General features: G+C 37.6%; 1 protein-coding gene across 1 annotated transcript; it reads left to right on the forward strand.

Annotated features, from left to right (window-relative positions):
• The first annotated feature begins 1572 nt into the window (after positions 1-1572).
• lin28ab (lin-28 homolog Ab) lies at positions 1573-11446 on the forward strand. Its single transcript, XM_016286499.1, has 4 exons — positions 1573-1664; positions 2606-2781; positions 9964-10142; positions 11129-11446. The coding sequence occupies exons 1-4, from the start codon at positions 1655-1657 to the stop codon at positions 11349-11351; spliced, it is 588 nt and encodes a 195-aa protein (XP_016141985.1). The 5' UTR covers positions 1573-1654; the 3' UTR covers positions 11352-11446.
• The last annotated feature ends 4363 nt before the right edge of the window (positions 11447-15809 follow it).

A 15809-nucleotide genomic window follows, 5' to 3' on the forward strand; every position in this document is an offset into this window, starting at 1 on the left:
CGGTATTTACGGTAAAAATCGCGTTCTGATGGAATGTGTTTAAAAAAAAATCGATAACCACCTTCAGATTCCCCCCCACACATTTTCATTCTTAAATGGCCTAACTGGGAAAATGTACAGTAGCATACCTTGACATCGTTTTGTAGTGAGAGCTATATCATAAATAACATAGTCATTTAGGCCTGCGAAATTTTTTAAATAACACAATATTTAACCATCCATCCGTCCATCCGTCCATCCATCCGTCCTTCCGGCGAATCCGCATCTGAGTCACACAGGTGAGAACTTTATGATATCAGCCACAGAAATGAGGATAAATGCAAATAGAAATAGTCCATCTACATATTTTAGTTTGTGAAATATATGCAATTATTTAATAAAATGAATATCTCCTGCATAAAAAAAATAACAATAAGCTTTTTGTTACATAAATACATCTTATTAAATATATTTCCCTCCATGCTTCAGGTTTTGCAGATTGATGTAATTGTAAATCGCTGAGTGTGAATGGTGTTTGACGCAATTCACATTCATTACGCGCTGGCGTCAGAGATCAATTAAATGCCATTTACACGGCTCAGCGTCTCATTGTTCTCCTGGTTTCTGCTTGAGGTGTGAGAACAATCAGACCCTGCGGACATGTGCGCTTCATGAAGCCCAAACCAGAACTGCTGTCATCTTTGAGCATTGTTAACATCATTAGCTATAGAGACATATTAACCGATGAGTTAATTTCCTGCCTTTTAGTATTTAAAAAAAAAAAAGTTGGCACAGATAGGTTCCAGCAAATAGCCTTGTATTTGTGAGTCTTCGACTTCTTTAAGACGCATCTACTTTGGGTTGCACGCAAATATCATGCTATTTTGAAAATTAGTAGGCTACACACGGTATTTACGGTAAAAATCGCGTTCTGATGGAATGTGTTTAAAAAAAATCGATAACCACCTTCAGATTCCCCCCCACACATTTTCATTCTTAAATGGCCTAACTGGGAAAATGTACAGTAGCATACCTTGACATCGTTTTGTAGTGAGAGCTATATCATAAATAACATAGTCATTTAGGCCTGCGAAATTTTTTAAATAACACAATATTTAAAATGTTATTCCTGCCGTTTCAAACACGCATGATTTTTTTTAGATGCACTCTAAAAAATGCTGGGTTGCTTCAACCCAATGTTGTGTCAAATATGGACTAATTTTTAAATTAGCTTTTTAACCCAACAGTTGGGTTAGTCCATATTTGACCCAACATTGGGTTGAAACAACCCAGCATTTTTTAGAGTGCGAGTAGAATATCGATTGCAACAAATCAATGTTTTGTTTTGAAGAAAGTGGTCAGGCTTTTATCGCTGTGTGTGTGTGTGTGTGTGTGTGTGTGTCAGCGGGGTTTAAGAGGGGAGGGCACTTCCTATTCCCCAACCTTACATTCTCCATCTGCGATTGGCCCATTGGCGACTTTGGACCCTGTGGTCGCAGAAACGTGCAGTTCATCAGCTCAGTGAAGTTGAGCATCACGTAGACTTGACCTAAAGCTGAGGGGATGCTACAGTGACCCGATAAACACTGGCCACTGGTTTATGCTGTTTGGGGCCCCAATCAATGATCTATGTTTGCGGTGTGAAGCAAGAAGAGGTTGAAGACATCCTGGAGACATGGCTGAAGGTGAGGTCGTGGGTGATCTTCCAGTGGGGGGTCAGTGAAGAGAGAGGGGGATAAAGACGAGGGGGGTGGGACGGATCTCCTGCATTGTCTTTCAGATTTGGGGATCTTTACAAAGAGCTCTTCCCAGAAGCCCTGGAATTGTCGCGTCGTTACCGCTAAAATGTACCCCGAATCTTTTGTTTGTTCGTTCCTTCTGGCGTTTTACTCGGAGTTTTGAAAGTCTGAGGCTTTTTCAGTACTACTTGGGATTTATCTGGAGGTTGATGGGCGAGATGGGTGAGATGGGCTCAGTCTATGAGCAATATTACACAGGTGAGCGGGTGCGCATTTGTGCTTATCTGAGCGCGCACTGATAAATCAACTTTTTTAAATTGTGTGTAATTTAATGCTAAAATAGTGCTTTTTTAAAGAAAAAAAAGTCCTTTGATAATCTCTTTTCAACGTGTTGATATCACTGATGATTCACATAATGGAAAAGTAGCTGCATGCTTTGACTACAATATTCCCTATTTTGATTTATTGATGATTGTAAGACACTTCTTGAGGGAAATGGAATTCTAGAGTTTCGACTTTCATTGCTGTCTACAAAATCAGCGAAGAAATGAACCGAGACATTTTCCAAGTTACCTGTTGAACAGCCTATGGACGGACTGTGCGTTTAATTGCGGTTTTTTTTATGTAAACAAACGTTTTATTTTGGATTATAAAAGTATGCATTTGGACAGTGTGAAATAAGTGCTGAACAAAGAGAAAACACATGTTTGAAAGAGAAAATCCGTTCACGCGTGTTTTGCACGTAGCTTCTGGCATTTTCTCGCCAAGCGCGATTAATTCAGTACATGTAAGAGCCCTCGGGTTGATTTTTTTCGTCCACTTTCGATAGCGTGATATTTTTGTTTGTAAGGTTAGTTGTGATTTTCTCGTTTTTGTGATTCATCAAGGTGGCTGTGCAAAGACCGAGGAGGAGGAAGCCGCGAGCTCCGAGGAGGACTCGAGCTCGGTCCGTGGAAGTGGCTTCTGCAAATGGTTCAACGTGCGGATGGGCTTCGGCTTTCTGTCCATGACCCACCGGGAGGGCATCTGTCTGGACTCACCCGTGGATGTGTTCGCCCATCAGGTGAGAGCAAATGAATGCTGTCGCTTTAATGGAGCGGACCTGTAAGGCCTTCCTCTGTGCTAAATTAAATATTTACGGTATTGGTAGGCTGCATTTATAATTATTTTCTACCTTTTATAAAGCTATAATTTAGTGTTCGGTGTTAATGCACGAATATTGCCTGGATATAATTTTTTTTATTATATATATTTTTTCTCTTTCAAAAACAAACATACAGAGATACTTAATGTCAAACAGAACACAATAATGAAATCAATGAGTCATAAAATATTTTAAGTTCTTTACAGAAAAACTTAAAGCAAAAATAATGTCTATTACTCCCTCTTTTATGTACATGGACCTTCCCAAGAAGAATTAGCACCTTTAAAGCGTTATCAACTACATCTGATCCAGTATTACAGTTCAAAAAAAGAATCATAGATTCATCTATTTTAATTATTTTATAAAATGCATCAAAAACGGATGGGCTTCGGCTTTCTGTCCATGACCCACCGGGAGGGCATCTGTCTGGACTCACCCGTGGATGTGTTCGCCCATCAGGTGAGAGCAAATGAATGCTGTCGCTTTAATGGAGCGGACCTGTAAGGTCTGTGCTAAATTAAATATTTACGGTATTGGTAGGCTGCATTTATAATTATTTTCTACCTTTTATAAAGCTATAATTTAGTGTTCGGTGTTAATGCACGAATATTGCCTGGATATAATTTTTTTTATTATATATATTTTTTCTCTTTCAAAAACAAACATACAGAGATACTTAACGTCAAACAGAACACAATGATATACATCATGGAGGTTAAAACATTAAATTTGACAAATAAAATGTTTTAATGTGAGAGACGTTTGTATACATTTATTGTTCCCAGTGATTGAAATCAATGAGTCATAAAATATTTTAAGTTCTTTACAGAAAAACTTAAAAGAGGGAGTAATAGACATTATTTTTGCTTTATGTACATGGACCTTCCCAAGAAGAATTAGCACCTTTAAAGCATTATCAACTACATCTGATCCAGTATTACAGTTCAAAAAAAGAATCATAGATTCATCTATTTTAATTATTTTATAAAATGCATCAAAAACCAACATAGACACCTGCTTCCAAAAGTCTTCAGAATATTTACAGTTACAAAATAAAATGTGTATGCCTGAATATTAGATAGAGGCTAAATCAAAACCTGAATTCTTCTTCAGTCGAAACCTCTTTTTTTTTTCTACATCCATTTTTAGGCTGTAGCCTATAGGGTTTTATGGTGATCTTCAGATCCTGTGTTGGTTTGTGTGTAGATGGTTTTATTCATTTATGTATTTATTTATTTCTAGAGGTCTGGGACAATTTCTTAGAATTGCAAAAGCTTCTTTTTTTTGACACCAGGTTGTGAAGCTCTTGTTTTGCTTATAACTGGGACCTTTATTTAGTTATTTAACACGCATATATTGTCCAGTGGTTTTATTTTTGAATGATTTCCAGATTTAATCTATTTGGTTCTTTTGAAATGTCCACATTTCCGGTGGTCTTTATAAATGTAGAATGTATGTATTGGACTAAATTGAACTGAAGAGACCAGAAAGCTGAGATTCGTCTGCTTTAATTGTTTATTTAATATTCCTGCAAATAAACAAATGACTATTATTCTGAACATTGTATGGGATGCCAGTTCATGCGGTTTTAATTTTAAGGGGTTTTCCCCTTTCAATTTTAAATAGAAAGTGGGCACTCTGTTATATTATAAGTTGTTGTTTTAAAATATGCCAATTTTTTTTTTATTTCTACACTGTACAGAGGGACAATGAATAAAATATTAAAGGGAAAAAAAACGTACATTTTAAAAGTGGTCCCACTTCACCTTTATTTACTCTATTAGGTTGTATTCAATTTTAAATGCAGGCCTGAAATAGTAGGCAAATTGAAAATGATTGCTTCATTGTTAGTGTGTGTAGATTCGGGTGCTCTCCTGTAGATCAAACTGCCCCAAATGATGTTATTTCATGTTTGAACCGTGGTTCCGTGGGTTGTACACATGCTCACAGGTTCAAGTGCGGTCTCAGCATGTCCTTGTTCCTTGTCTGCTCTTTAACTCTGACTACTGTCTGCACCTTATAAATGAAGACAAAAAGCTCGAAAGTAAAACCTCTATGACCATTCAACTCAAAATCACTCAGATTTGTTCTGCAGTGATATATAACAGAGATTAGAGCATCTTACGGGCAGGCAGCCATACACAGTGTCCAGTGATCTCTCCGTCTCTCTCCAAGTAAGAGGTCTTTGGTGGCTCTCTGGGAGGATGAACGGAGGGTGTTGGAGCTTAGCACACATTGTCTTTGTCTCATTGACTGCACGTTAGGATGTAAAACTGAGATGGGAAGGTCAGCGTCGCATGGCTGTGTGGTAAAGGGATAGTCCTTCCAAACCTGTATGACTTTCGTTCTGCTGCTGAAAACAAAAGAAGATATTTTGAGCAATGTAGAAAAATTTATTTAATATTAATATTATAAACCAGCAAGCCCAGCCCAGATTTAAAAAGTAGCGCAAAATGAATGTAGCGCGTTACTTTCCAGAAAATAACTAAGTAATTAGTAACTTTTTTAGGGAGTAATGCAATATTGTAATGCTTTCCCCAGCACTGTTCGTAAATCAGCCAAATGGGTATAGTTATCGGTCTCGTCTCGGATCGGCTAGATATCATCCGATTAATCGGTTTGACGGATCGTATAAATCAGTGCATGCATTCAGCACAAATTGACCGTAACGACAAGAGCATGCACAAATGACAGGATTTTCATTTTGGGGTCAGCTATCCCTTTAAGATGTGTTCCATATTTAAATGTGTATTAACCCTTTAGGACGACATTTGTAGTACTGCGCAGTGTGAATTTGAGCTTGGTTGTTTGGAGGAAGATTTCTCGATGTTCTTAGGTTGTGTGGTTTTGATAACCAAGAGGTCATTTTCAAACCCACAGGAGGAAATCCTGCCTTCCTCAGACTAGAGAACCACTGAATGAATGGTGTTTGTGTGCAGAGATGACCAAAAAGCGAGGCGGGTGGAGAGAGATTTCATAATTAATGGTGAAGAATAGTTGAAAGACCTGCTGAGGGAGAATGTTGGGAGTGGAGATCAAGAGATTGGAGGAAGGGAGGGAGTATTTGGGGGGAGGGGGTTGTTCGCTGAACTCATTCATAAAAAAACTCTGTAGTAAAAGAGGAGGGCGAGTGGTAGAGAAGGATGGAGCTACGGATGGTTTCAGGAAGCCTTGGCGGGGGTTGGGAGGCTCTGAGAGATGGGTGTCAGTTAAACCTGACGTCGCGTGAGAGCCGAAGCGCGGACCACCTGGTGTAGCTAGCAGTGTTTGAAATGATCAGCCTCTTAGCACCTACATTTTAAAGGCAGTCAAGCTATTTTTCACCATGGGCTCAATGGGAAAATGTGCCTCTCACTATATTTTTGGAAAACTCAAAAAAAATATACCAGTATAGCAGAATACTATGTTATGACCAGTAGTCAAATTGTCAGGGGGGATGGTGTGGTGAAGATTCATTCATTCAGCCATTCAGCCATTCATTCATTCATTCATTCAGCCATTCATTCATTCAGCCAGCCATTCATTCATTCATTCATTCATTCATTCAGCCATTCAGCCAGCCATTCATTCATTCAGCCAGCCATTCATTCATTCAGCCATTCAGCCATTCATTCATTCAGCCAGCCATTCATTCATTCATTCATCCAGCCATCCATTCATTCATCATTCAGCCATTCATTCATTCAGCCAGCCATTCATTCATTCATTCAGCCAGCCAGCCATTCATTCATTCAGCCATTCAGCCAGCCATTCATTCATTCAGCCAGCCATTCATATGACCAGTAGTCAAATTGTAAATAATAATAAAAACCAGGGGGGATGGTGTGGTGAAGTGTCATTCATTCATCCATTCATTCATTCAGCCAGCCATTCATTCATTCAGCCAGCCAGCCAGCCAGCCAGCCAGCCAGCCAGCCATTCATTCATTCAGCCGTTCAGCCATTCAGCCATTCATTCATTCAGCCATTCAGCCAGCCATTCATTCATTCATTCAGCCAGCCAGCCATTCAGCCGTTCATTCATTCATTCAGCCATTCATTCATTCAGCCATTCATTCATTCAGCCATTCATTCATTCAGCCGTTCAGTCGTTCATTCAGTCATTCATTCAGCCGTTCATTCATTCATTCAGCTAACTTTACATAATGATTATACAATTTGTTTAATTTTCAAACGTTTTAATTTAAAAAAGTAAGTTTTTACTAAATGGACTATGATTTATAAGCTGTTTTCCTTGTGGAGCCTGAAATGGGCCGACAATGTCAAAAATGTAAACTTGCTCGGTAGCGCATCTGGTACAGCATTGCACTTGTGATGTGGACTCTGTGCGCTCTAGTGTGAATCCTGTGAAACCAGTCACGATTAAAGAGCTCAAAGGCTTGTAGAAACAAGCTAAAATCGCATGGTTGCTTCAGCAAATGCGTTTTAGTCGCATGTTTGCTTTTGTTAATACTATCAGTTATGTTTAGTGTAGGTGATACATTGTTTTCAAACCAGATAGAGCATTAATATTAGAGTGCTGTACTCCTGACATTTAATTTTCAAACAGCTGCAATACATACAACAACCAATGTACTGTAATAAAACCTTGTCAGTTTCCCGTTTATTTGTTTCAGATAAACCTCGATGCATTTTAAGTGACGCATTTTCGAGTTTTACTTTGAAATTGTCACCGAACATGCAAGAAGTAATGCAATATCATTTTGCAGAAATGTTTCCACAGGCATGTATTCGCAGTGAGCCTGAGCTGCTGTTATTTTACTGAAGCAGTTAGCCATAATACAAATCAAATATGTTTTAACTGTATGACTTGCTTTCGTCGATGCTACACAAGTGTATTTTTTTTGTAAAAAAATCATACAATGAAATTCAGTGCTGTTCAGTGTTGTTTGTGCCACAGTGTTCTTCAAAATATCATCTTTTTTTTTTTAATGCAGAAGAATGAAATGCATACGGTTTTGAACGACTGCGAGAAAGATGGTTTAATCTCTTTCACTTCATTAAACAAGAAAAGCAGTCCAGTGTTTTGCTCCGAGAGAATGTGTGGAATTTATTACAGGCCATTAAGAGTTTAATGTGTAAAAGACTAAAAACATTATCCCAAGGAATGTCCTGGCGAGAAGATAAGCAGTTTTATTACAAGGGCAGGTTTTAAGGTAACAGACCATCACCACCGCCAAAGCAGATAGTTCTCTAAACACCAAGGCTGGAGTCAACTTGATGCATGATCTCACAAATACACTAACTAGTCAGGTTTTTGGTCTCCAAGCGGTTGTTTGTTAAGAGTACAAGCGGAAGGTTGTTTTTAAAGGTAGATCCTTTCTCAAGCCCTATTTCCACGTGCCTATAGAGCAAGTATCTCAGGAATGTGAGCTTCCCCCACCTTTTCCCACTGCAAACTGGCTGAGATTTAACCAGATGGAGTTATTTTGGGGAAGCTCATCTGCCCGTCCCATTCATGCCAATAGCCACACTTTCAATGCTTTTTCATGAGAAACCGTGCAAGTACAAAATGTGCGATCAGGGCTGGATTTACCAACTGTGATAAAGGCAAACATTTTGGGCCCCCAGCGTATCTGTTAGCTGCTAAATTGGTCTGATGTGATCTCGATGTATAGTAAGTAATGCACCCTGAATGTGATGGGAGGCTGTTACATTGGTACAGCTGAATATAGTGTTGAGTAACATCATGTCAGCTAAGATGCCATTGTCTGGTTGGATTTTGAACGCAGCATGTATACTGCGTAAGATATCTTGCAAGATTTTGCCTGTGTAGGCTGCTAGCTTGAGCCTTCAGTTTCAGAAGCAGCCATTGATGATGCAAGTATTCAAAGTTAATTGGTAGAGACATCTGAGTGTTAAGTGACGAGGCGGTTTCAAAGGCAATGTAGCCACGGTATTGGGGGCAGGGAAGATGCCATTTTCACATTTCTTTCAGGACCGCAAACCTCCCGGACAAATGATAATGTTAAAGTGTTTTGACAAAACGTGACTTGATCAAATGTATTTCTGTGTAGATGGCACAAAGTGAAAATGTGCCGTGTACATCTATGGTGTGCTGAATCTGAAGTAGTAATTGCATTTTATTGCACTCAAATACAACATTTGAAACTATTTGTACTGTGAAAAGCACTATGTAAATATTTGATGAATATATTGTAAATATATATATATATTTTTTTTAACTGCATATTAAATATTTACAATATATTCAAGTCCAATTTTGTATAGCTCTTTTTAACAATACAAATGGTTTCAAAGCTGCTTTAAAATCACAATGTTAATGTTTAGAATATCTTAATATGTATATGCCTTGTAGTCGCATTTATCAGATTAAAGCTGAGCTCTAATATAGTTTACATTTTGCAATGGTACAAGAAATATAGCAGTTCTTTTTTTTTCTTTTGTTTCTTTTCTTTTTTCTTTTCTTTTCTTCTTTTCTTTTTTCTTTTCTTTTCTTTTTTTCTTTCTCTTTTCTTTTTTCTTTCTCTTATCTTTCTTTCTTTCTTTCTTTTTATTTTCTTTTTATTTATTTTTTTACTTATTTTTAATTTATTATTATTATTATTTTTTTACTTTTAGTTTATTATTATTATTATTATTTAGTTTTTTATTTTATTTTTATACATTTTTTTACTTAATTTATTATTATTATTATTATTTAGTTTTTTATTTTATTTTTATTTATTTTTTTACTTTTAATTTATAATTATTGTTGTTATTATTATTATTATTTATTTTTTATTTTATGTATTTTAATTTTATTTTTTTACTAATTTTTAATTTATTATTCTTATTATTTGTAATTAATTAATTTATTATGTATGTATTTATTTATTTATCACCATACATGAGTATTCATAATTATTACATATGTCATACATGGCCTAAAAAGATATTTACCAACTGCATATTTGCATGACTAGAAATTTACCTACATAAATATTAAACATTTAAAAAAAACTTCATGTCTAATGGCAGGAGAAATGGGCTGGTAATCATGAAAACATTTATAGCCCTACAAGTAATTACTTATACATAAATCACAGCATAAATATGATCCAAGCCTCTAAAGCACATCACATCTACCCCATCTCTGCAGAGCAAGCTTCATATGGAGGGCTTCCGCAGTCTGAAGGAAGGAGAAGCAGTGGAGTTCACCTTCAAAAGATCCTCTAAGGGTCTGGAGTCCTTATGGGTGACGGGGCCAGGCGGGGCGCCATGCGTGGGCAGCGAGAAGAAACCCAAGGGTGCCCAAAAACGCCGTTCAAAAGGAGATCGGTGAGTGTCGTTATAGATAGATAGATAGATATAGCTATAGATCACTTTGAAAACATTTTTGTTTTTTTAACTTATTTCTTGAAGATTATAGGGTAAAATATAACCAGGACATGTTCATTGTTTCTTGTGATTCTTCTGCAAAAACATTGAGATGTTCTGAGATGTTGTTTTGACACAATATCTCCGGTTCTGACCAAACGGAGAGCATTTCCTTCCCCCACCCTGTGTGTTGGCGACTTGACCTGCTGGATAAATAGGTTGTTTAAAATCTCATAGCTCAGAATTTAGGCTCACAGAGAGTCACCCGCCCCCCAACGGCAGAGTTGCAGGTTATCGATAAGCACCGTCCTCCGCTGCGTCTAATCACGCTGGTTGGCTGAGTGTGGATCCGGATCAAAGCGAGTGCAGCTTTCGCAATTGTGCTTGAATGACGGTGATTGGTTTTGCAGTAGTGCATTTTTTCAGTTCTGTGAGAGACCACAAATTCAACGTGTGCTAGCATAACATACTTTCTCCTGCTGTTTGTCATTGCTATTTCATCTCTCTGGATCTGTGTCTCCTGACGGAGGATCAGATCCTGTCCATTTAATTAATAACAGATGTAGGTGCCTGAGAAAGGTCAGAGGTGACTGCAGCCATGGCAACCCTGAGGTGTGATGTGTGTGAGTGGGGTGGGGGTGGGCAGCAGGGATCAAAGTGCAAAGGTCACGCAACATATTGAAACAAAGAGCCAAAGAGATGCCCCACCTCCTCTACACCACACCTCCTTCCTCCGGCCCCCACAATATAGAGAGCGGATGGGCTTAAATGCACCGGAAGCTTTCATTTAAATGAATCACTAACTCAAAATGGTGACTTTTAGTGACATTTATGCATTGTACTAAACTCCTCTTAGTACATGGTGCATATGTGAATCCAACATTATTTTACGCCCTCTAGTGGTCTTTCCTGCAAATAACACATTTGTTTTCCTGCACTATTTGCAGATGCTTCAACTGTGGAGGGCCGAATCATCACGCCAAAGAATGCCAGCTGCCACCTCAGCCGAAAAAGTGCCATTTTTGCCAAAGCATCACCCACATGGTGGCCAACTGTCCAATCAAAGCACAGCAGTTGTCCCCGGGATCTCAGGGAAAATCAACAGCCTCCACTACAGGAGAAGAAGAGGACATGAGCCACACCCCCTTCCCTCCCGACAGCTCTGATTAGTCGGGGAAGGTTTTCAGGGGAACACAAGCACCAATCAGAAAGCTGCTTTCAGAACTAACTCAGGTTTTTCTTCTTCAAACAGCAGAAATGAATGTCGCCGCTCACTTTTGTACTTTAGCCAGGAAATCTAAAACCAGATTACACTGATATTGAATGTTATGCTTGGAAAAATATGATCACTATCATATCCATCTTTATTTTTGACAGTCATCTTTGCGATCTGGGTATTCACACAAATGATTTGGGATGAACCAGATATTTCAGATGGATAATCATGAAATAGAGGGCAAATCTCACAAAAAACATGTCCAAGTCAGAATTTAAGCCCCCCCCCCCATACATACATTTGTCACAATGCTTGCATAAAGTTTGAATGATAATCTCTTTTTTTCTATTGATTTTTGGGTAAAATTTTGTAGTACACTGTAAAAAAACAAAAACACGGTAGCACCGTTTTAGGTTTTACGGTTTTAAATTAAATTTACAGTTAAATACCGTAATTCTATTAACTGATATAATGTTAATATACCGACCTACTGAAGTACTCAACTGCAGGAGGTGATGAGAAAGTCACATGATGAACCAGAGCCCATCACAAGCAGCTTTTAAATAATAACATATATAGAAGGTGCACAGTGCAGGTGGTGATGAGAAAGTCACATGATGAACCAAAGCTCATCACAAGCAGCTTTTAGATAATAACATATATAGAAGGTGCACCGTGTCATTCACACAAACACTAAACACCATCATGGTAACACACATGAAACTGAAATAATGCAATAGACATTCATTTAACAACATTAGGAGTAACACACAACCCTAATATACAAAACTGATAAGAAAAAACTAAGAAGAAACTATTATTTCAACAAAAAAACATCAAATGTGAAATATAACGCAGGGAATTCTGGGAATGTCAATTTACGGTTATTCACTGTAAATTATACGGTCTTTTTCACTTCCAAAAATGGTATACTACCGTAACATTAATTTCCAATACATGTAATGTCCAATACAGTTTTTCACCGTATATAGTAGGGGAATTTAGCGTTAACCATTTAACAGGTTTTTACTGTAGCATTTTTACAGTCTTTTACCGTTAAATTCACGGTCATTTTTTACAATGTAGATTAATGTGCTTGACCGGTTTTGTGAGATCTGCCCTGAGAGTGTGAAGCAAATGTGTGAGAGAAAGACTTTTATTTTCTGCCTTAGCTAGCAAAGTGTCTTAGATTTGTTCTGAAACAATCAAAATGCATCATGCTTACATATGGCAGTGAGCCTGGATGGTGGTGAAACTGGTGAAATGCATCACTCTCTTGCTTTTTGATGGCAGTTGTCATTCACCTGTACACTGGAGAAATCATACTGACTTACCTTTTTTTGATTTAAAATGCTGTGTTTGTGCATATTTTACCTCAGCCTCTCTGTATCATCAGTGGACATATTTAGACTGCACTGTCATCAGTTAGGTACTATAAGAAAGACACAGTGGCTTTCTTTGATTATTTAATGCTGTGTAATTGTAACAAAGGCTCGCTCTCATTTAAAGACATGGGAAATTCTAGGCAGTGACCTGAAGAAATCGACCAGATTCCCAACCAGAGCCAAGACAATAGCACATATTTTTATGATAATCTTGTTCCTCTTTTCTTATGTAAACGTCATATGAGACACTAATGATGTATCGGGTTTGTTGAAGAGGAGATCCTGACTTGATCTCACTTTATTGTAAATAACTGTAAACTTTTTTTTTTTAAACCACTGTTATTTATTTGTAGCCATTCAAACTGTGATGTTGCGATGGACACGGTTTGGTCTGTCTTAACAAGAGCTGAATCGTTTGGCTAATTATTTCATAGTTTAATAATGCTTTTAACTGTAGTAGGGAGTTGATTGACAGCTGGCGACTGGGATTCACGGTGCAAACTAAAGCAATAAGCCCCAAGAAGCCGTGGATTACAGTGAATTTATAACCGCTAAGGGGTGTTGTTAGGTATGATGCGAAGCAGAGTTAGCGGTTATAAATTCACTGTAAACCACGGCTTCACAGGGTTTATATCTTTTATAAAACGGTTATTCCATATACGTAGTAAGGTTTAACAAAATAAAACAGAGCCAATAAAGTGTAATGATAATAATAAAAACATTATTCTTCCACCAAACAATGTAGCTCCTCAGAAACAGTTGTGGTTGCAACGAAGTGGTGGCCAAGCAACACACCGAAGTAAACAAAGGTGTGTGTTTGTAGAGTAATTTACAACAGCTTCGAATGCGGCTCAACCAATCAGAATCAAGGACCGGAACTCTCCATTTGTATGGCCTTTCTTGTTCTAAAAACACTGATTTCAGAGTTTTAACGTTGGATGTGGTTTATCCCCATGACTGCTTGAAGTTCATGTTTGTTCTGGTTTTGACGGAGAGCAACTGAGCTGTCAAGCTTCACTGTGTTTGAGGAAAGCATCTAGTCTTTGCCAGATGAAAGTGTAATTGTGTATACTTCAAGCCTTTTTGTATATTTGACATTAGTCCTCAGACTTTCAGAAACTCAGTGGAAAAATAAAATACACATTTGTACCATTTCTTACAACAAAGCAGGAACCAGTTTGGTTTCAAGCAGAGAATGTGTTGAGCACAGGTTGAATGGCACAATGGTTAGTTAAACCTCTAAACTAACAGCGCGTCACTGCTCCACAAGAGTGTTTTGCAGATTTTTTTTTTTCCCCCTCTGAATAATCTGAAGTGTTTTCGTATGTTATTGCATGGGAGTATGTGTTGGAGTAGTTGAATATAGTGTCTGGTGGATGGCTCTCGCCTCAAACAACTCGTGGAAAAGTTTTCAGTTTGAGGGATGTGAAGGTTTCTTTCTCATTGGTAGGATTGTATTCATGCCATTATTGTATATTCATTTCAATATTTTATTGTATTGTTTCTTTTTCATCTTTATTTAACGTGAGAACAAGATACAGAACTTGTTTTGAATCTATACAAGTCTACCTCAGGGTGTGTTGAAATATATTAAATTGACATGTTTCCAGAACATTGTCCATTTAAGTGTGTGTGAGAGAAATGTGTGCGTGCTTTAGTTTTATGTATTTCATTTTGGACATGCGATCGTTTGCCATGTAGCTGCACTGACTCAGTTTTGGTCAAATGTGTGTGAATGTTTTGATTTACATTTAGACCAACTCACAAGAGAAGTGCAACTGTAATATTGCTCCAGTTGGCTTATTATTGTACTGTAATGTACCCTGAGATTGTTAACTCAGGACTATGTTAATTATTTCTTGTTGGGTTCTACTTAATGAAGAGGATAATCAATGTTGGTGACCTTGATTGGTTTATTATTCTAATTGTTGCTCACTGATGCTCAGGGCTCCAGATGCTGCTCAAATATGAAGCCCTGCTCAGGTTCAGTTAGTGTTTCCTTCAGTCATCTTGTGCCGTCATTCAGGTGCGGTCAGGACTGTTTGTTCCACTTTTTGTGTGATGAAGGCAAATGCGTTTAGTGTTCCAGTGACCAAAGAATGTAGCCACATTGAATATGGCAAACAGATGGCATGGAGCTCGGTTGATGGAGTGATCCATGTTGATTGGTTTCTGAGAGAATGGTTTCATGTTCAGGTCATCGTGACAAAGCATGCCAAGAATATTGTGCCCAAAAATCTGCTTTAGTGTTAACATTGACAACTGCTTTCTAGTGAATAAATATCTTTTTATGATTATGCTGGCATTGTGTTTCTTTCACAGGTGGTTTGATTGTGTGGCACATTGATTAAAGAAGATTTTTTTTGAAAATGTGCTGAAATTTTACTTGACCACAGGCCATCCAAAATGTAGATGAGCTTGTTTCTTCATTGGAACAGATTTGGAGAAATTTAGCATTCTTCACAAGATGTTAACTGATGGACTGGAGTGGTGTGGATTATTGTGATGTTTTTATCAGCTGTTTGGACTCTCATTCTGACGGCACCCATTCACTGCAGAGCATCCACTGGTGAGCAAGTGATGCAATGCTACATTTCTCTAAATCCGTTCTGATGAAGAAATAAACTCATCTAAGTCTTGGTTTGTTGGATTATGGAAATAGTAAATATATATATATATACCGGTAATTAACTTTATTGGGGCAAATATGTTCTGTTGGAAACAATGCCTGTGATGTTCATGCTTTATTTTTCTCTATTTTAGATCATCATTCTTTGCGCACAAAATAAAATTGTTGGATTTTCATAGATTAGTATTGAAATCTGGGTCTGGAACAAGGCTAAAAAAATTATGAATAAGAGACATTTGCAAAGTAGTAAAAAAATAAATAAAATAAGAAGGACTTGAATAAAATTCAACCCCATAAATAACACCTCGTATAATTTTTAACACACACACACATATATATATATATATATATATATATATATATACATACAGGTGTATCTCAACACAATAGAATGTCGT

Source organism: Sinocyclocheilus grahami, unplaced genomic scaffold (genome assembly GCF_001515645.1).
Source record: "Sinocyclocheilus grahami isolate Dianchi unplaced genomic scaffold, SAMN03320097.WGS_v1.1 scaffold210.1, whole genome shotgun sequence".
Taxonomy (NCBI): domain Eukaryota; kingdom Metazoa; phylum Chordata; class Actinopteri; order Cypriniformes; family Cyprinidae; genus Sinocyclocheilus; species Sinocyclocheilus grahami.